This window comes from Tigriopus californicus, chromosome 3 (assembly GCF_007210705.1).
Source record: "Tigriopus californicus strain San Diego chromosome 3, Tcal_SD_v2.1, whole genome shotgun sequence".
In the NCBI taxonomy this organism is placed as follows: domain Eukaryota; kingdom Metazoa; phylum Arthropoda; class Copepoda; order Harpacticoida; family Harpacticidae; genus Tigriopus; species Tigriopus californicus.
In genome coordinates, this window is record NC_081442.1 from 12,141,373 (window position 1) to 12,164,265 (window position 22,893).

At 37.4% G+C, this 22,893-nt stretch overlaps 1 protein-coding gene across 3 annotated transcripts in view; it reads left to right on the forward strand.

Moving 5' to 3' along the window:
- LOC131878207 (G-protein coupled receptor 54-like) overlaps window positions 1-22,893 on the forward strand; it is a 32,776-nt gene that overhangs the window by 2,767 nt on the left and 7,116 nt on the right. For all 3 annotated transcript variants that reach the window (XR_009372972.1, XR_009372971.1, XM_059224123.1), the window contains exons 2-4: window positions 5,974-6,095; window positions 10,616-10,739; window positions 13,390-13,604. Coding sequence is in view for 1 of the 3 variants with exons in the window: in XM_059224123.1 (XP_059080106.1) it covers window positions 5,974-6,095; window positions 10,616-10,739; window positions 13,390-13,604 (461 nt within the window). In the remaining 2 variants the exon portion in view is untranslated. The remainder of the gene's footprint in view (window positions 1-5,973; window positions 6,096-10,615; window positions 10,740-13,389; window positions 13,605-22,893) is intronic.

Below are 22,893 nucleotides of genomic sequence, written 5' to 3' on the forward strand. Positions count from 1 at the left end.
GCAGCGTGATAAATCAAGGGCTTTGGAGTCTTAACCCTAAGGGGCTCACATTCAATTGACTTTCGCTTGGAAGAAATAATCCAGACATACGTACTTTCAGCAGTGGATTCTAGAACGGCTTGGTTTTGATAGAACTAAGAGGAAAGCCCCCAAAAAGGGTTGCTTTTTGGTGCCAATTGGATTGCGTTGTGCCGATTTCTTTTCCCAGAAATAACATTCTTTTGAGCTATTGAATTGGTTGAAAAGTTTTTAAATTGAAAATGAAGCTGAGCCGCACATTGAAGGACCTTGAAACGATTTTTGACGAGTATGAGCTTCAACAGGCCAGAGTCGAATAGTTTTCGTGTGTAACTCATTACAATTACTTTCGAATGGAAATTCAATGACAATTTTATGATTTCAAAGAGCTTAGAAACTTTGTTGTTGTTTTGACCCCACCCTGTTACAATAATCCATCTCAAACTGTAAATTGAACAATACGGACTCTGAACTGTTCTTAAACACCTGAAAAAACATGGGTTTTATCGTGCATGAAGAATCAGTAGACAGACCCGTTTATCCACAAACAATTTTAGCTATTCGACCGTGACAACCTTGATTTGCTTACTGACCAAAAGGCAACTTGATTGCACCTTAATTGTTTTTTTTATTGCTACCATGAATTGGTACCCAAAAACACTTTTTGTTTTAGATTGACCTCCGTAGCATCTCTTTCCGTATGCAAACCTTTATGAATGTTCCAGATCGGTTATTTTTGCTTGCAGAAATCACAGGATGAACAGTTGATCATTTTGGATTTTGCTAAACTATCACTTGCCAGGTTTTGCAAAAACATTGTAAAGAAAAGGAGAAAAATGCTGTTAACCCCATTTTTTGGATTAATCTCATATACCGTTTTGTGTACCTGTCAGATCTTGCTCAATCAATTCCCTTGAAAGTAGGACAGGCTAACAACAAAAGATACTTAAAAGATATCAAATTGAAAGCACTTATCGAGAACACGCACAAAGAGAAAGAAGACAAAGGGCCATTCCTCGTTCGATTTTGGCTTTCCCGTCTTGTCTGTCAAGTTTATTTCTGCGCAATCGACAAATTTTTCAAGAAAGTACGTCCCCTAAAGACTTACATAAGGAACTGAGGATTCCGAAAATGGCGTTTTACGGTCATTTCTGCACAAAGCTCGTATGATAGTGGATGTGAAGAACTCCCTCGTGACTTAAGGTTCCTGATGGTTTATCTGTATTTCTTTTCTAGTTCTTTTGATCTCTGTCATCTCAGTTGATTGAGTCATTACGTGAAATTCAGTTGAAATGATGAGTGTTGTATTCCTCAAATCTTGACAAGATTGCATAATAATTGAAGGGGTAGAGAAAATAAATTTTGGGTAAACATTATTTCTGCTTTTTTGGGAAAAAACGGCATTTTAGTTTTTGGGAGTTTTATGTAATATTTCAAAGGAAATATACGGTGTTACACATCAGCTGACTCAACGCAACATTTCCCGCTATTTCCTGCATGTTACCGCTGACTTTTTCATAAATGCAAAGAGTTAATTTCAGTGAAGGTTTTCAAGCAGTGTTGTCTGAAGAAGTAAATTAACAAACAATATAGCAATTAAAAGTTGCACAAGGAAAAAGCAAGTCACCTCTGTCAATTCATAAGCAATTAAGCAAAGAAATTTAATTTTCTATGATAGTGCAATTCAAACGGGGAAACATTTGAATCGATATTTCCTTTTCAACATATAGATATAGTCTAATATTTATTTTCATGCCACTGCAACGTTGTATATTCTAGGCTAAGTTGTTTGATGATTTTGTAAATTATTTTCAGATTCGCATTGACAAAGCAACCTCATCTCAAATTTAAGTCTTACTTTTGTTGTAGGTTACTCTCATCATTGATTTAGTAGTTAGCTTTGTCTTTTCTAAAATCTTGACTTAAAAGCTCACTTTATTAATCCTTCGACCAAACTGAATGCTCCCATTTGAACGCACATTTTACATTCTATATTGTATCATCATAGATTTCTAGACACTGGATGTCGGACGACCGACCACTCGGCTGGTAAAACAGTACAATGGATGGTCTCCTTGGAATTGATTACAAACCGGTTTATTGTACTGTTTAGCCAACCGAGTGGTCGGTCGTCCGACATCCAGCGTCTAGAAATCTATGATTGTATAGGCCATTCAAAAAGACGATGTGCATAATAGAGCATAGGCTGATGGAAGCAAAAAAAGAAAATTATAATTGTTAAAAAAAACTCGTCCCCGCTAAGTGGATTGGTCACAAATGAAAAGACGGAAAATGCAAAAAAGAGGATAAGCATAGCATACTGACATCAATCCAATATTGGTACAACAAATCAGAAATGAATGACTATGAAATTTTGATGTTTGTAAATGTAAACTGAAAAGTAATAATTTGCACTTCATGGACGAAAATGAATAATATCTAACGCCATTTTGAGACATTGAGAAAATAATATTTTGGCCAGGAGGACCAAATGTTATTCCCAATCCCTCATTAAAACATTACTCCACTTTTCAATGACTTGCTTGGTTTTAAAGTTGGTGTTAGCAATGTGTTATGCTTAGGAAACGAGTCAATGATGAGATGTCAAATCAAGGTGTAAGATCTACATCATGTCGACAATTAACTAACGTAGATTTGGCCATAAGAGGAACGCAAAAGACAAAACACAGTGGTAAAAATACCCTTTAAAGTTTTGACGGAAATTCCCAAATACATCTTGGCATTTTTCTACGTCAAAAAGTCACAGAGAACAACTTTGATTTCATTGCATTATGGAGTTCTAGCCAACATAAAAACTTACATACCTAAAAAACATTATAAAAACTTAAACTTTCAAAAACCTACTTAATATAAATTAGGAGCACACTTAGTTAGTTTTTGAATATGAATTATGATATCATCTATTTCACCGCTACTTAGTTACATGGGATTTAGTGGTCCAAATTTCATCGTTTTTTGCCCGAAAATGCTCCTGTTATATGTTAATTTGATTTCCCAAAGATTTAATATCGATTTTCATAGTCACAAAAACAAAAGATTGTTTTTCTTTTTCTTGCATAGGCTCACAATAACTAAAAACGTTATGTGATATCACATAAAATAAAATAAACGTGTAATCTTTGCGCGTGTAAGCTCCTAATTTCCATTGAGTGAAAACTTATGTGGACACATAACAAAAACATGTTTTGATTTTTCGCTAAGGGCAAACTGGCATTAATTCAGAATTTAAAGAAACCGAGGAGTTTCAAGATCTCAAGATTCATTGAAAATTCTAACTGCCAGGGAGTCTGAAGAACTCGAGTCCAGTTTCTACCGATCACTAACTTGTCAATACAGGTTTCATGTCGTGTACTATTTCGCTCTTCACTTTGATGGAATAATACGTACAGCTTGCATTTGCTCGAAAATGCTTCTCAACATGGGCAGTCATAGTAACGATAACTTGTGGTTCCATTCGCCTTTCTATAAGATTGTTTAAAGGAGAATCAACCCAACCAACTAAAATGGTCCCTTCTGCGTCAGATATGATCTGCTAAGAAACACGCTCTAAATCTCCCAATAAATGGACCTCCAAAAGCTCGAGCAAGAATCAAGAAACAAGTCTGCTTGAGCCATGAGCTTAATACTTCATGCGAAATTAAGATCAAGTTCCAGTACATTTTTGGCGTGCCCGATCTTGAATAGGAGCTCTCTTAAACGGTGTAGCTTCCAAAAGCTTCAGAACCAGATGGCGCAGTTGACTCTTTGATGGAGAACAATAAACGTGAAGTGAATAAAGTGGTATCTTGAATGAGCTCCTCTCTTTTCTCAGAAGAGAGAGCCCTTTGATCAAGGGCCTTTTCCTGCCAAAACTCAAACCTGACGAGAATATGCAAAACTGGGCCTCTTTTGACGCGGAACATGGCAGCACTTTTGGTTGCAATAACTGTCTTGATTTTGAAAGGAGTTCGTTACCCTCTATTTTGTTCACTAGAATAGGCTCTCATTTTGCATCAAACTCGTTACGTGGAAAACTGTCTCAAGATTTTGCAGAGTAATCTTAACATACATGAGTAGGTATCTTGATTCTAAGCCGTGACAAGTTATCTTCATAAACTGGCAAAATAAATGGAACAAGCAATAAGGTTCTCTTGTCTCTCTAAAAAGTCTGCCCAGAGGGTACTTCATTTGTGGTGACACTTCTTCTAAAAATAAGCTTCAAAACGTGAATTGCTTTGGGGGAGATAATGACTATAAGCGCAAATTCTTGCCTGGGGGCTATTTTATCCGGTTCTTTTCCAGGACGGTAATTATTTTGGTACCAAGTATTTCAACCATTAATAAAGGAATGGCTTTTAACTGTCATCGAACCCCTGACGGTTTTTGAGATGTCCACAATCAATGATATTCATTTGATTGACTTGGGTAGATGTCCATTACGTCAAAAACGTTGCGAGAGAGTTCGCAACTTTAAAACAAAGAAAGAAAATCGCTTTAAAATGATAATTTTTGAATGATATTGGTCTGCGCAATGGAACATTTTTTCTTTACATATTGTCTTTACATCGACTCCAAAAAATGGCACTATTGAGGAAAAAAGTATCAAAGGTGGAGTAAACCGATTGATCATTCATATTTTAGGGTGGGTCAATAAGAATACAAAAACGGACATAACATAGTGTTAGACAACAAAGAACGAAGGGAATATTAAAGTAGCTGGTCATAGTCTTTCTAACTCATTTTAGTTTAATTCAACACATCTTAACGTCCATGAAATCTACTTTTTTCAATATCCCAGGAACAAAAATTCAATTTGAATTTCGATCTCTTCTCCTTCAACAACATTACTTTTAACACGAGCTATTTTGAAGAGCTGTAAAAGTGAGTTACTTTGTTGAACGGTCTTAGTTCTTAAATTTGTAGAAATATTTTGAAAAGGGACTCTGAGTTGCTCCAAACCACAACAAGGCAACTTTTGGTAGAAAATCGCTCATAACAACTATGGTATCTAGAAGTACTGATCAGTGATCACACACAAACATATTAATTTTTGTGATTCAATGAAAGAAAACACACATTTTGTCTTACGTCTTTTCTTATTTTGATTTAAGGACTTCTGATCAGTTCAAAGAAAATGGATGCTTTTGAAAATAAAGAATTGGGACTGTTGGGGATGAGTAGTATTTCAATGAAAATATGCCAGTTTACAAAAAGATTCAGTGCCACGTATCCAGATTACAATTCTTCAAAGAGCAATAAAACATGGAACACTGAATTGGGAGAACCCTGTAAATAAACGGGCTTTTTCGCATGGGATCCGTTTAAGCTTGTTTGATTGCCGCATTCCAAATAATGTTTTAGGTCTCGTTTTGCTCTGCGAATTAGAAACATATTCATTTCGAAACATCGTGAGTTATTGCGCTCACTTTCCATTGAAGGCTCAATATTCCCCGGACAATTTTTTTCCCATTCAGCATTTTCAAACTGCCTATTGTAAAGACACACAAGCAACAAGGAAAATCCCCATGGTGAGGGATCTGGATCAAAAAGACGTCCCAAAGCACGTGTTCGCTCCTCAAAATGCGCATCAACAAGGCGGAATTCAAGAAACATTCAACAAGCCGTACTTTTGTCCTAGAGCCTTTTCCCTGTTTAGCTTTTGGGGTTAGACGAACAGGGCTGCGCAAAGAAAAGCTCTTCGAGAAAGCAAAATAAAATTAGTTTTCGTTTATTTGGAGCAGAAGATGGAGTTTGATTAAGATTACTGGATGATTGAAAATTTAAGTGCCAAAAATTTGTTATTTCTTATGCAACAATCTTTTTTTCATGCACTGAGGGGAGCAATGTACATTTCCAGCATTTTAATTCTACGAAACTGATTTTCAGCCTAACCCTGTGTACAAACTCTAGATCAAAACGTGGTGTATAAGAAGGCGATTTTTGTTCCATTTCCAGGTTTTCAAGCTCTTTACCTATACTTGGACCCTGGGATTGTTCAACTGTAAGCTCTTGTATTTTATGCAAAGCGTCTCTGCTATCGGATCCGTCATCAACTTGACTGCGCTCAGTTTTGAAAGGTGAGTTCCGCATACCAAATTGATCTATGTATATTTTAGAAACTAAAACTACTTCAGGCGAAAATGCATCGATCATATAGGTAACCCAGGGAGGATGGGAAATAAAACTTTTTCCCATCCATTTATTGAGGCGGGTATGCAATCCAAAACATACATACATTATCACAAGGGTTCAAGAGATTTGGACAAAATCAAACACTGATCAATCAGACCATCAAATGAACGACAAAACTTAGAACATCTGTTTCTGGTGGCACTTTACTTGACTCATTCCGGACTGCCAAGCATTTAAGATATCAGAAACTTGGAACTAAAGATGAATCAGTCTTTCCATTTGCATCTCTAAAAGGTATCAGCGCCCTCTGCTGGAAAAAACTTCCAATATTTAGAGTGCAACAAGACAAATGGTGACCCTAACGACGAAGTGAGCCTAAATTGAATTAGACGCCGAAAACTTTCCTTTCCTAAAAAAAACAATCTACCAGTCTGGATTTCGCCCTCCAGTCACTTTTGGTTACACTTGACGTTTGCCAAACTTTTCGTCTTTGTTTCCAAGCCATTTCCAGGGTTCTGCCAAAGCCAACGGCAGGCTCGTTTCAGTCATTACATTTGGTTTGCGGTTGAGTGCAGGATTATGCTCCCCATATTCATGACCCTCTCAGAAGACCAATGAATCAAGTTTACGTCCCTCTTGTGGGGTTGCACTTTTGGTCCTAACAAGATCGCTCCACTTCCAATTGACCTTCACTCCTCGACAGGCAGTTTGGCCGAGGGAATATGCGAACCTTGGAATTCCCATTTCAGCCACCTTAAGGCCCATAACATGCGGGAGGGTGACCAGAGTACCATTGACATTTATTATTCATCGACAAAGACAACGACGTGACAAAGTTATTCATAAAGCCACGACTAAGAAACCTAGGTGCGTGTCGAATGTAATTCAGACTTAATCAGAGGGCCTCACGTGTTTGGGGTTTTCTTGGGCTACTCAGAAATATGATGAGTGTTCTATTTGCAGCCTGCTCTCTTTATAGTTCCACTAAGCAGACGCATTCGTGCCGTGATTTGACAATTTGAAAGTAAACTAACAAATTGGCTTGTTATATCTTTTTGCGAACATTTTTTAAAACTATTAAGGAAAAATGGCAAAAGTACAAGATGAACGTTCATGACTCGAGCTTTTCAATTTCAAACCTCCTTAATTATGTGATTTTCATATTTTTTCAATACTTTGATACTTTTTATTCTGAAATAAAATTCCTTGCACTGGAAATAAAGAATATAAAAAAAAAATCCTAAATTCCTTCTGCGTTCGGACTCTAGAATGGTGGGATAAACCAATATTGATATTCAAAAAAGCCCACAATAACCACTTCAACGCATAAATTCTTAATGGACTGAAATTGGTTGACATTCGGTGTTCGTTTTCTTTTCTCATTTCCCTTTCTTTAACACAAATCCTTCAATTTCTGTACCGTCAATATTCCTTTTTTACCATACTGGTTGGGAAATGGATTAACTCATTCAAAAGTCCAAAAATATTTCTATCTATCGAACTTGAAACAATCGATAGGAATCACTAAAGCTCTCGATTCCTTCTTCTTAGAGGTGACATATATTTTCCGAACAAGCAGATTTGACGATTGAATTCTGCTGAGTGTTATCCAAAGTTGAATTCTAAATGTACTATCTGCATTTGTTCCTACTGATAAGGGATTCATCATTAATCAAAAGGGTTCGTATGAAACCGTCCAGCTTTTCCTCGCCCATTCTGATTCCTTGTGGAAAAATGATATGCCCCCAAACACCCATATATCTGCCAAACCAATTCGTTTCCTGACTTGGGTTTGCACATTCAAGATATCGTGCCAAGAAGTGGCAAAACAAAAAGAGCTCTCAGTACGCTCGAACGGTTATGTAATGGAAGAAATCGGGTCATTTATCACAATGTCCTTTTCTTGTCTCGTTAAAGAGAGGCCTAGTAAATTCAGTCAAGGCCAAAGGAGCCACAGCAACATTGGTATCTGGCCTCATTTGGGGTTGTTGTTTTCTCCAGCTTGGAGCTCAGCTTGAGCCTAGCTGCAAAGCCAGTGAGTATCGAAGTCTAAAGATTCCACAGATTAACAACTAGTTATAGCCCAATAGACATCAAAATACTTGGTCGCTAGAGATCGCTCAAGGGCACTTCTAACAAATATCAGATTATCTATCTCGATCAGTGAAGGCAAAAAATGGTCTGACTTGGTGGTAGAATGTGGCAGAAAATGGCACCTAGGGGCTAAAATAGCCGACCTTAATGAAACCAAGTCGCTCGTTAACAAGAGATGCATTAATTGATGGATTTTTTTTTATTTAGGGATTCTTTCACACATACTGGGACATTGAAGCAGGAAAAGAAGATGACCTCACCATCAAATTTTGAGAGCTCACTCGTACTTTTGGGGTTTATTAGTTCTTTGTCAAGGGATTGAATTAGAGTTGCAATTCATTTATTCATTAAACCAATGGCCAATGTAGCATTGCAACTTAATAATTTGACACAGTTTTACTCATTAACATGCTAAAAATACTTTTCGGCCTTCCCTACGTCAGAATTTTGTATTAACCGTTGAGAAGTAGTATTGAAAAGTATCCCAGTGACCTCCCAAAATTTGTGATGAAATCATCAGGCAGCTGTTGCTTCTAGGAGTCAATAAGTCTGTCTGAATAAAAAAAAAGTAGTTTACTTTGATGCTCTTCTTGTGTCTCGGAAGGAGGCAACTGTTGACTATTTTGCAAATAAAGAAGTAATACCAAAACGCATGAAATCATGAAAATAAGAAACTTCAAATCAGCAAAGGGTTGTCAGCTTTCGGTATTGTGAGGCAAAATCGAAACTGAAGCCTCTCCAGTTCGTATTCTTTGGCACACTACCCATCCACCTTGATGCTTCGTTCAGGAAGAGTGTCATGGCTACTTAGGTTATGACCTTTAGATAAATGATCTGTCTCTCTGAACCATGAATCATGAACACCTGTAAAATGGACGAAAAGGTCCCATTTCGAGCAAAGCATTGCAGTCTTCTTCAAATGAGAGTGTCCCCTGGTCACTATATTCCTTATATCAATTCAAAACTATGCCCTATACATAGTCATAAACATAATAGGGCAGATATTGAATGAATTATCTCTTTTCAGGTAATTGATAACCAAAAGAGAGATAGCTCATTCATTTTGTGCCCTGTTACGTGCTGCATGTTGACAGGGTATAGCTTTTGATTTAGTCGTTCGTTGGAGCTAAAGATTGAAAATGCAATTGTGACAACCTAGGGATAGTCTCATTTGGAGAAGAACGTTATGCATTTGAGAGCTCTTTTAAATGCTTGACCCCAGCCTTCCAGTCCATATTCCAGGCGTTCAAGGGTGAAGGAAGGCTTCTCTGCCCTTGATAAGGAGCAATTTTTCTTTCCAAAATGATACATGTTCTTCAACGTATAAGCTTGGACGCATTTAGCGTCGAATGTAGAGGATCCGTCTTACCCTTGGAACCTGAAAGCTGACATAATCTGTTGCTCATCGGGTTTTCATTAGGAAAGAGGGATGGTTTCAAATAAGACAGCCCTTCTTGAAACCAAGTGAGATAGTCGGAGCTCCATGAAGCCTCAGATGTTGTCGGTTGATGTAAAAGTGGTTCACGAGCTTTATAATCTAACGAAGACGAAGCAAGCTTAACTGAGCCCAAAAGAAATGTTCCGCTACGGACGGCAAAAAAGACCTTTCAAAAGAGAATTTCCCCATTACAAGAACCATTAAAGCAGATTCTAGGTGGCCATGACACAATTTGCATCCACTTTCCAAAGTAGGTAGCTTCTTACCTTTAGGAGAATTTGTCACTATTTAGCTTTAATTGGAATAAAATCTGCATGCGGTTTTTTCCAAAGGAATTTACTGCCAACATGAAGAAGGATCTGAGAATTTTGGACAATGGGGGTTGATTAGAAATATGCCGCATTATTGGCTACTAAGTTAAAGATTCCAAAAGCAACGGGACATTTTTACCAGCTAGACTTGTTCTACATAGGAATGTGGCCGAGGATATACGGCAATCGCCACCTTGTTGCAAAATTCAAAAAAGTTGAAGAGTTGGACGACTAGCAGGAATCGACAAATTTTGTCATAACTTGAGATTAAAGGAAGGCTATTTCATCGAATCAGTTCCTTTTGGCAAAATGCAAAAAATAACCCATCCCTAGAATTCTAAACTAATGCGGAAATAATGGATGGAATTAACAATTTCTCAAGTATCTAAAAGCCATGAAGCTCGTATTACTCGTTGTGCAGATTTCGGACATCCTTAATAAAGGCGATATCTAGGTTTGAACCGTGAAATGTGATGCTAGCGAAATTAATTTGGCACGATCTGCAAACTTGGAATTTCCCAGAGCATTGACACGGGCATCGAAGAACAGAAAGTCAGTTGCACTGAGGATCAAATACTTTTATTCCGGTGTGCACTTTCAATTGCAAGCATCTCTCTTTCAGGTACTACGCCATTGTTCACCCTCTCAAGTCTCAGTACTTGTGTACCATCAGCAAGGCCAAGAAGACCATCTTAGTGGCTTGGATCGCAGCCTTCTTTTTGGCCATTCCCGTTCTTTTCGCTCAAGTAAGTTTTCTGGAACTTCAAATTGGTTGTCTTGATGTACATTCTCCGCTTTGTAGAATGAATATGATGCTATGCATACAAATGTATGCTTTTACGAAAGATCAACGATTTAAAATAATAGGAGTGACATCATGGCACATCTCCTTTGACTCCTTAGACAATGAACGTCATTAGGTATTACAAACAATAGTTTGATAGTCCATGTCAAGAGACGTCCTTTTTTAAGACGTGCAAATGCACCCTTCCGTTAGTGCATTCATTAGAACGAAGACTTACTTAAGTCCTTGCTTCTTTTTCACCTACCTTTCTGTAAGCCTTTAAAAGCTAAAAGCTAAAGTTTACGTACATACACAATTTTATTATTTTACGAGTTGACTTGACCGAGAGCCTCAAAAAATATTTATAAATCGGTTATTTATCATGGAACATTCTCAAGCCCAAAACCAAACGCATCTTTAAAATCGACGAGTTCTTGACGGTACCACATTATGAAAAAATTAAGTGTCAAACATTAAAACGCTCACATTTGATTCGGCTTCAGTCAAGTAGGTACACAATGCCAGATCTAAAGGCCAGTCAGCATGTTTGATGAGGAGACTTGCTGGCTCAGATTCCATTATTTTGTAACAATATGGTCCTACACACGTTCAGAATATCAATGCCACCGCCCAAGTTTGTCGTCACTTTTTGTACCATTTCAAAACTATAAGCTACGCTTCAGCTGCTGGCTTGACGTGGACATTTCTCTGCTTCCATCTAAGGGACAATGTCGTCCTTGAACGAAGGCCAAGCTGTCTAAATTATAGTGATCAGGGATGTACGCTTTCAATGACGAGACAAAGGGCAAAACCGAGTCCACTGTCAATGGCACGAGCATTGTTTAAAGTCCAATTTTCCTCTTGTCTGAACTAGATTCAGTCACCCTGACAGGTCTTACGACTATTCGAAAGATAAAGATAGAGCCTTGCCAAATTGGCGGCGCAAAATATTCGACGCTTTTACGAATAACTTCCATGCTGATTTAGCCGCACTAAAGATTTGATCTTTCTTGTTTATATAGGCTGTGAAAGAGTTGGATGTTGGATTATTTTTCTCTGATCTGAGAGCTTGACGGAACAACCTATCTTTTTTCTATTAGGCAAGATGTCACTTGGCAACAAAAACAATCTTTCTTCGTCAGCTCAGTAGTAATTATCCGTGACAAAATACATCGATGTTTCGCTCTGTCTTTCCCAGAGTCAAAAAATGTAAATGGAAAGTGGGTTTCATTGGCAAATTCTTATTTCTCTTCTAAGGTTACAAAGCCTAATTGTTTTTTTTTTGGTTTGGTTTGGTTTTTCACGGGCTTTTCAAACCGCTATAGGGAATGTAATCCCAGTACTATTAAAATGAAAGGTTATAATTCGTCTATTTATTACCTTTCAATTTTTATATGATATTTGTTAGACATTAACTCAATTCAATGACAAATTTAGGGACTGAATGAAAACTTGCCAATCACTAGCAGAGGGCGAATGCAAGTCTAAAACACAAGTGTTATTTATGATGTAAGAATTTATCATTGATAGAAAAGGAAATCAGGGCTGCAAAGTTGAAGGCAGAAATCAAGTGCTTACTCAAAAAGCCAAAAAAAAATCTTTCAAGTTGAACTCATATTTTCAACTATACCGTCTCTCTGAAATCATGCTTATTAAAAATGGAGTTTAGATTCAACGACTGCTCCTTTCATTTTGTAATATGAAGCTCAATCTCCTTTCAAATTCATCGGCGTGAAAAGAAAGACTAGCCAAACTAGCCTCGACCATTTCACTTTTTTTTGTAGCCTAATTATTACAATAAAAAGAAGCAAATGACACCCAATGACTAAATGGCTATCCCAAAAACAGCTTGGGTACATTTATTCCACTTTCCCTACCTTGACTAAAGATTCGATCATGTTCGCATGCAAAGAGCTCACCAATATCTTGACCGCTAAATTGATCCCATGGTTAAAGGATCCCTTCCCTCCGGCAACATGGTTATCCAACAACATGAATGAGCCTTAGTCCTCTAAAAAACGGGCCAAAAATGGACTTCTTTGTTTTCTCGCCCATGGCAATATGGCCGCCGTTTTATATACCGTACAACCCCAATCTTGTAATTAGGCTATATTAGTAAAAGGCTCCCCTTATTTCCCAACCAAATATAGAAACCGTTTCCTCGATGTGCAACGGACATTTTGTCCCCCATTTAATCTCCTTTTCATCTTTCATAGGGTTATTGTGAAGGGCACTTGATTTGGTTTTTATGTCTCGGAAAAAAATTGGGACACATTTAAGGTGTCACGTTTTGCTGCAAATTGATGTTTGTACCTCTTTTGACGACAACACAATATCCAATCTACGTCAGTCGTTCTCATTTCGTCTGGGTAACTGCAACAACCTTTTGTAGCGCAAAGTGGCCTTGTCAAATTGTCGGACACCTTCTCTCCATTTCTTACTAGCACTCCAAGGTTTTGTTGGTGCACAGGAGACATCTGAAATGGTTGTAAATCGTCCGAATCCCCACTTGCCCATAACATGTTCCATGTCCATTCTCCAAGTTCCAACTCTGATAAAGTCTCGGTTGCCAAATATGGCAAGACCTTACCTATCTTTGGCCTTCATTCTAGATTCATTTGGAAGTGGGCGTTCGCTATAAGGCCTATTGGTGCGTTCGTGACATTGACAACCCGGCCAAATGGAGGGCCCAAGAGCTCTATCTGTTGTTGATCATCCTGGTGATCCCCTCGGTGGTGATGTCGTTCTGCTATGGTAAAATCATCCGAGAAGTCTGCCAAGTGGTTCGACAACGGAGCAATCTCACCCAAAACTACGGCAAGCCCAGGTGAGAAACGAAAGAAAGGAAAAGCGCCCTTATTGGAAATCCAAGGATCGGCTTGGGATTTAACATATTAGGAACCATTGTTGATGGGGAGAAATATTCTCCGAACTCGGCAATGATGTGAGTTCCACTTACAGGTTGAATCGAAAGAAATTGGAACACTATTTTTTACTTCTGCATGGTTTGAAACTCTCACTTCACAACTGAATCAAAATCTTTGGGCGTGAAATAAGTACCACTGATGAAAGTTCCGTACGATATTTTCCATAAAAAAGGTTAGAATGTCAGAAACATATATCTGGCAAATTGAGCTGTATAGACTATAAAAGTATTATTTGTTAATACAAGCACATTCATATTAGGGGAACAAATCAAATGTTTGTCCTAAGGAAGGGTTATTGAGCGATCCAATAAATGACCTTAAACTCAATAACTTGAATGGCAATACAAACATGCCTTTGCGCGATGGTAATTGCATCATTTCATATTAACATTCTGAGAGTTTTAACAATCCATTGAAAATAGATACGACATTTGTAAAGGGAAACCCTTTAGAAAGTATTTTGACAGCGTTTCACCTCAATTCCTTTTGGATTGTATCCTCAAAATAACTCCAACATTATATCATCAACGTGAGAAGGAATGTTTGATGCTCACCCACTTAAGTTTTACCTATGCACAACTAGTTACCGTTTTGGAATATTCCGACCAGAATAACTCGTCTCGACATTCTTGCCCGATAGTAAACTATTACGAGTAATCACTCTCTCATCGACAAAACCTGTATGACTTTTTTCAACGACCAAAACGAAAACTTCCTCAAGGTTGTAAAATCCGATCTACTCTGACTTTCCTTCTGTGCTTGCTCAAACCCTGATTTTAAATTTCTATACCAGAGCCTAGGGTATTTTTCCGAAAGAGACAAAAAACAAGGTCACAATTGAAATGAAGGTCTTCTTGTCAGACGGGTATTTCCAAAATGCACAGATATTCGCCTAGACGCATAGTTAATGCAAATCTGCATTGGACTTTTAGATTACGGCCCCTCTGCTCGTCGATCATTATTCCTTTATTTAATCGGAAGAATGTACCACGTCTACATGAGTTTGAAGCTTCGAAAGACCGTTTGCTACGTATGACAAGGTTTTGTTTTCCTTTCTTTATTTTATGAAAACGGTTCTATTTTGATGGACGTGACATTCCAGACAAAGTTGTTTAAAAGGCCTTGTTTGGTTTCTCATTTACTTTTATTTTTTGGATTTAGAGAGTGGGTGTTGCGGAATGTTATTGCTTTATGTGTTATTCTGTTTTCAAATAATCCAGCATGCTTTTACAGTTATTGCAGATATGCCTTGCCATTTTAGCCAAGATGGTCGTTAGTCATTACCAATGGGCAAAAATTATTCTGGTCCTTTGCAAACACATAGCATTGACAGAATCGTATTCGAAGAATATCATTATCTTTTTTATGACCACTAAAAGCATCGGGGTCTAATAATCTTTTCCCATACCAAATTAAGCTCCAATTTCGTGAAATAAATCACGCGCCATTAAAATTAAAAACGAGCATAATTGAGCGGGGATGGAATCAATAGGCTTTCGTAGTATTTTAACGTGTTAAGTAGATAGCCATAATTTGCATTAGTGAGATGGCTTTTTCCTTACAACAAGAAATCGGAGAGATTGGGTGTCTTTGCAAATAAAACAGTACTATTCTTGCTTCGTTACGAAGCAAAAGGCAAATTTATTTTTTGAAAAGCAATAGCTCAGCCCCCAAAGGAAGTTTCCAGTGAAGATCCTATAACGACTTTTTAAAACATCTTAAGATTCGGGAAGGAGAAATGTGGTCAGTAATAACATTTGTCCTTCACACCATGTCAAGAGAACTTATATCTTATAATCTACAGTTGATTAGCTCTCTTGATAATTGACAACTCAAAGGTGATTTGTTTGATTTTTAAAAAAAAATGTGATATGTCTCCCAAATTCTAGAGTTACTAACCTTAGAGATACTTCTTTGAATGATGAAGCTGATCAGTACCCTTGGTCGCACAAAACTGGGTCAAACTATTCCGAGTATATATACATCTTTTGATATCCCCAATAAATGCGGTCCACACATTCATTTGGTATGGATTGCAGAGTGACTCATAATTCATATGTAGGCGTATGTGAGAGTGTTTCATTCAATTTGAGCACGTTCATATCCCAAGGGATATGGCGTCACGTACAATACAATACGATGAATGGATGTACTGCCTTGAATTGTCATGTTGCAAGTGGAAGAGGGCCCTGGAATATTCCGTTTTTGGAAGCACCCCATAGTTTTATTCAGTCTGTGTCTCTACGATATCCGGGCGTCGTAGAAACAAAGAGAATAGTGCAAACAGAGATGGTGCACATTGAACAAAGGAATAATAGTTGGTCCAGCTTGCTGCTATGAGAAGAAGTCCTTGCTTCCAATATTCTCTTCTTGACCTTTCCCAAGAGACCTTTTAATCGCTGACTATTATTCCGAGCCCACAAACAAAGTGCCAATGTGATACCGGACTTGATACTTTTCATTGGAGAAGATAGAAGAGAGGATGACTAATCTTGTTCATCAGATAAGGTTCAATCCTCTGACACATTGAAGTAGCAGCTGCACGATGAAAAGCAGCACAAATTTTGGGAGGTCATTGGAGAACTTTTCAAAACAGTAGAGGTACTAAAAATCCAAGATATAAATCTCTAAATTTTGTACAATAACAGTTTCTAAGGTTTCAAAAAGTTTATTGCAAAAATACGAAATTCTAAAATTCAAAAAAAAATCAGCCGCAAAACGGTTTTTTCTTCTAAAATTAGTTTTTATGCATGTTAATGAATGAAACTTAGACAGTTTATAAAAATACCTACCTGCATGAACTATTCCTTTAATGGATAAAAGAACTGAACCTTCAATTTAATCCCTCAGCAAAGAGATATGAAGCCTCAAAAGTAGGAGTGATCTCTCAAAATTTGACGATGACGTCATCTTCCTTTCCCGCTTCAATGAATCAATACTTCGTTACCTCAATCATGAAAATTTAAAAAGGGATGGACTCCGCTAATAATTAGAAACAATGCACACATTTCATTGTAAGGTGATTACAAAATGTCAAGCATTTTGAAGTATATTAGGGTGAAAATACTTTCGATTAGTTTTCATAATCAAATCATGTCCATTTATTGTTTAAAAATAGTGTTAAAAGTTTAGTTGGCTTTGAATATGAAATCCGTTTGAACCCTGATTGTGCTCTAGTCAAGAAGTGGCCGTAACTGCAAAAGAGTTCGCTTGAATTAAGTTTCTTTACCGTGCATAATTTGCGTAAATTGTGTGTCCAGACTAACATCATGGTTGACTGTATTGTGTCTAGGGTACCCTAGACATGATTATCTAAGATTGCGTCAGTGCAACTGTTCTTGAAGTGGTTTCTACAAGATTGAGTTTCCCATCAGCTTTCACCAGGAATGCCCAGTCATTTATTCAGTAGTGGTGATGTGACATTGTGGCCCAATATGAACTTCTCTCTACAACTGCCGATGAAACAAATGATAGAAGAATGGCTATTAAACCACACTAACATTTCCACACGGTGTTCAGTCAAATTATCTTGATATTGTGTCCCTTGGGAATTTTTTAGAGCAAGAACCAGAATCATGAGGTAAGAAAAAGTGACCAATCAATGACATTTGTGGTACTCAATGGTTTGAACCCTTATTTATTCCTAATGAAGTGCCTCAATACATTTCTCTTGGTTTTGACTAAAATTTCTGTTCATCAGTACATGGGCAATGAAAAAAATGTAATGTAAACCCAAAGCAAAAAAAGCAAAAGTGTTTGGAATTCCTTCAAAATTAGTTATCTTTGTTGGAAATCATGCAAGAGCTATCATAATCCAAAAAAATGAAACTTCTCAAAATATCATGACGAAGCTGAGTCTTGGGTTGTAGCAAAATCACCCTAATATCTGTTAAGAAATCCACCTAATAGCTATTTATCAGAAGTTAATTTTGTTGCCTTTTTTACCGTAACAGGTTTTCTGAAGTAGACCATCTTTCTTCTCTATGACATGTTCTGAAGGATACACAGCCACATTCTTGTATGCAATCCACTTTTTACAACTCACTGTATGTAGTATCCCAAAAGTGAATGTTGAAAACCAGAACCATCAAGAATGGGACCTCAAATGCCTTGACCATCCAAATGCACTTTATCAATGAGACAAAAACTATCTTTTAATAAAATTATTGAAGCAGATTTGATGAGCTTTTTGAAGTCTGAGTTTGTTCAATGATATATAATTAGGGCTTAACATGCCTCCCATACTTTGGGAAGTACTGAGTGCATGTTAAGTTCTGCAATTAAACTTTTGGGACAGCCGTGACTAAATTGAAGTTATTCAATTTTCGATCATTAAGTTGCTCCTAGGACCTCTCAACTGGCCAGAAAGATTTATCCTCTTGTATTTAGTAAGACATATCAGTGGATATAAAGGACAATCAGGCTTAATAATCTTTGTTTGGGACAAATGCAACTAGGAGGTAAGAGGTCCTTGCGAATCACAATGAGCAAGAATTTTCCAAGAACCAAACTTACTTATGATTTTATCAAGAAGGCCTTTGAGGCAATTAAGTAAATGCCCGTTTGTGGTATTGCATGTTGCATTGGTGTGAAATTTCTCAGCATTTAAAAACTGTCATCAAAACAGAAGGAGACAGATTGAAGAAGCTTTTTGCATTTTGTTTAAACGCGATTAAACCTCATTTTTTATAAAATGAACGACTACATAATACCTTCCAAGCGCTAATTATTCAGTATTTTTTGGATCGCAGAACGTAGAACACACCACCCGCCAGATAATTTTGGTTAGATATGAAAATGTTCATCATCTTCTTATGAACTTATTTTTGTAGTTTATCATCCTGGTTCTTCCAATTCAATTCAACATTTGATGTTTCTTATTGAATGGGACTTCATCTGGATATTCAGAGGCTTATTTTCGATTCATTTGCTTATTTTTGGGAAGAGATTGAAGATGAGATTGGCAAGTAATATATTAGGCATTGTATGTCGCTTTTGCAGTTGTCAATAAGTGCTTGTTCAAACCTATGTCTTGCATTTGTCAAATTTTCACTCTTATAAATGAGTGAGGGGTGTTGAGCCAGCCAATTCTGAAATTTACAGTACCCCCACACTTAGCTGTGAGAAAGAACTAATAATATGAAATTAAAGACTGAAAATTGGCTGTTTATCTTAAAAACGTATAGTCATTGATGTTTTAGTACTTTCAATGAAGAAAGAAGCACTGAAAATTATGTTAAGAGCGCTCTTTCAAAAGTACATGGAGACTACCCCTTTCTCCCTTATGGGAGACTACACCCTCTTTTGACCGTGGGGCATCCAGGTCTTCTAGAAATCCACTCCTCAATGCATGGCAAAAGGGCCTACAGAGAAGAATATCACAGCATTTTGCAGCTTTCTTCGTCAAAAAAAAATCTTTATAAAACATATGATGGTCTACGCAGAACAAGGCTCACATCTTGTCTTAGAGGGCTTTGCTTTAACGAAAAAGAATGCCTTTAGTGGCACTGTTCCGCATCCCAACCATTTTAGGCACAACATGAACGAGCTAACACGATTCTACTAGTGCTAGTTCATTCATTTTGTGCCTTCATGGCGCTGAGTTTTTGAATGTTCACAACTTTTGATGTAGACGTTTGATTGAGCTCACAGCTAGCTTACGCGTTCTCAGTTCGCAAAAATCAGCTGAATTGTGGGAGAAAGCATTTGAATAGTCGGGGTAAAAGTTGCCAATTTACCCACCTACAGTCTTTGTCCAGAGATGACGTTCTCCTTACTCAAGGTCAAGAAATGAATGGTCACAATGCACTGTACACGTGCAGCTAATGCAATTACTTGACACACTTGTCACATTCAGACTGAAAGGGAGAACGTACACTAATTAGTATGGTTTTCTATTTCCGTCCAAGCAGACTGATTGGTCACCTTTTTCACGACATGTTGGATAGAGGTGAATACCTTTTGGGGCATAGACCCACTTGACCCATGATTGATGAAACACCACCTGGAATCAATCAAGTCGACGACTTAACAGATGCTGTCAGATCAAACAGAAAGAAAAAGGAAGTATTGTCATGTGGTCTAATCGGGAGTAAATCGTTTTTCCCCTAGTTTTCCTCACATTGAGAGATGCTCATTGGCTTATTCATCAACAGAAGAAAATTGTCAATTGTCCTGGTATGGTGCTCAAATGTTTCGTTATTCATGGACCTGAATCATTTCAGACATTTCTCAAGTTTATAGATCCCTAGGCCCTGTTTGGTATTGGTAACCAGAAATTGATAGATCTTCTTTGACCATAACGTGAATAATTTTCTAGTTAAAAAAAGCTTGCCGTTCACAAATGAATTTATGACGTGTTCATTTGTTAGTGTCAAAACCACAACAAAAAAATGATTGTAGAAAGCTGAGCCCAGTTTTTCAAAGCCAAGAGTGAATCTTAGATCGAGAAAAGGTTTTACTTTACTGAATGAGTTGGATATTTTCTCGATCTAAGATTCATCCCTTGGCTTTAAAAAACTGGCTCTGGATTCCCCCCCGTGATATAAAAATCATTTTGATCAGAACTAGACTAAGATGGCAATGTAAATTTGTCGTCAAATAGTGGTCGCAGAAGCCTTATGTTTCAAGTATGATAAAGAGCTGAACAGGATCCTGTTTTTAAAACTCTGAGCTCGATGAGATGAACGAGCTTAAGACAACACCCCTGCAATAAGCAATACATAAACAAAACACTAAAATCAATGCCCAGGGTTGAAGTTAAAGTACGTACTCCTTGATTTGACTTTGATTTGAAAACTTTAAGTTGAAATTGGTCGACTTGATGAAGTTGGGATTGGCTCAAGTAACTCTAAACTAAAAATTGATAGAACATAGGAATATGCAATTGACTTGTTAAGAGTCAATTTCCGGTCTTTAGATCCTTAGTGGCCATTGCTGTGAGCAGGGCTTGGGATTTCTTTTTTACCTTAGATTACTTTTATTTTTTCTAAAGGTTCTTATAAGCCAAATACGAATCTTCAGGGAACTTCAAAAACAAAAAAAATGCATGATAAAACCTTCCCAGGACGTAGATGGCATATTTTAACATCCAGACTTGCCAAAAGCTTGGCAATACTAAACAAGGCCTCTGTGTCTTGAATGCAAACACGCCCAGACCCTCCCACTAATTTTGGAAGAGCTAAAGTGCACATTTTTTGTGGACTTCCTTACCGCTCATGGAGAACATCGAAGGAACGTGAAAGTGAAGAGAGTACTTCATTTTTTGACTAGCCTGGATTGTGGAGGGCTCAAAAGTGTATTAAACCTTTACAATCACCACATTTAACCCTAAAACCTGGTTGAGCACAAAGCTTATGGATACTTATAAAGACATGTATTAAAAGACACCTTTTGTACCTCCTACAAATATTGTATAGTGCCAATTTTCTCGGTTTACCCCACATTATACAATAGCTCTCCTCCCCTTCTTATATTGTTCCTGCTTGCCCTATTAGGCAAAAGTTCAAGCTTTTCCTGAAAATGCAATTAGAATCCCAAAACTTTACACACAAAAAGAGCAAATAAAGCACCCATAGTAAACAAATTTGATCTAAAAATCTGCATGGTTCAAGGGATGAATTTAGGGGTGCAAGGTAGGCGACAATTCGGAGGGCTTTTGATGTCAAAATTTTTAAAACATCTTTTAGCCATTGGTTCAAAATTAGTTACTTGTGGCTTTTTATGTGACTTTTTTTGGTTTAAAACAGGCTTATATCTTTGCGTTAGAGAATTTCTTCTCCCGTGAAAAATTTATGATTCGAGCTTTTAAGAATTTTCAATTTGTAATTATTGGGCCATTGGAATTGGGAACCCTTAATTCCGTTCCAAAACTGCGCGTTCATTTGGGTCCCAGATCCAAAAACATTTGAATAAAAAGCTGTGCATCTAACAGTTATATATGACTTTAGTGGCCGATCTGGTAACTTTTCTATTTTCTATTGCAAAATACATACATACTTTGAATCTGTTGTTGCTGTGTTTGCACTGAGGAGTTACTTCAGCCTTATAACTAAGCCTTCAGGCACAAAAAATTACCAAGATATGTTTGGTTTGGATCTGGGAAGCAGGTTAACTCATTGAAGATTCGAATTCCACTGCAATGGTGCGCTGAGCTCACTGCCAACAATGGTCACTAACTGAACTTGTAAGTTACCGTATGTATTTTGTAGGTTTACCAATGCTGTAATTCAACAAGCCTGTAGCATGTGAGTTGGCTACCCTGTAACTACGAATGATTTTGAAACTCAATTTTGGTCGACCTCTAATATCATGTTACTCCTTGATACAAAGCTACAAGGCAGCTTTTTAAGAACAAGCTATTCAATGCCTCTTTAAAAACAGGCCTGAAGAAAGGAATGAAAATTATTTCGTGCAAGCCTATCGAATTTCTGCCTGACATAAAAAACAGCCTTTTTTCGAGGTATAATCATGAACAAAATAAACCACCTCGATTCTCGTTAACAAAACATAGCGTACATCAGAAGAATCGCATACTTGTCAACCATTCGAGATGACAAGAATTCCCCAATAAAATGAAAATCGGATATAAGTCCCAGGCTAGCATATTTTACGAGGCTTCATAGGGGGTTCCGGGATGGCCCAATTTTTCCATCTATCTGAAGATAAAAGTACGAGCCTGGGGTCGAATACAGCAACAAGTGCGACAGAGCAAAACATAATTTTTCCAGAAAATTGCATATTCTTTTCAAAATCGAACAAAAGGAATGACTTTGATTCTCTATGGATCAAACTTGATAGAGCACGATCAAATGCATTCAGAATACTACGTCAATCTTCTTCTCGGCAACGCTAAAAAACACATTCAGAATGTTTATGATGTTGCCCTTTTCAAGCATTTAATCCAACTTACGCTTATGAAGTGAAGGAAAGGGAATGAAAATTCTAAACTCTGATTTTGGGCTCTGTCGTCGTGTCCTGCAAAGGAAGAGCTACCTGGAATGTTCAATAGTTAAAGGAGTTGTGTTGCAAAATTCAAACAAGTGACATTTCTGATCTAGCTTTGACACTGCATTGCTATCTGCTCAATAGCCAAATACTGTTTGCTCAAACAAGTCGGTGAATTGAAATAATTGATAAATCCTTCTTAGGTTTGAGTTAATTCCTGCAACGGGGTTTGAACCCACGACA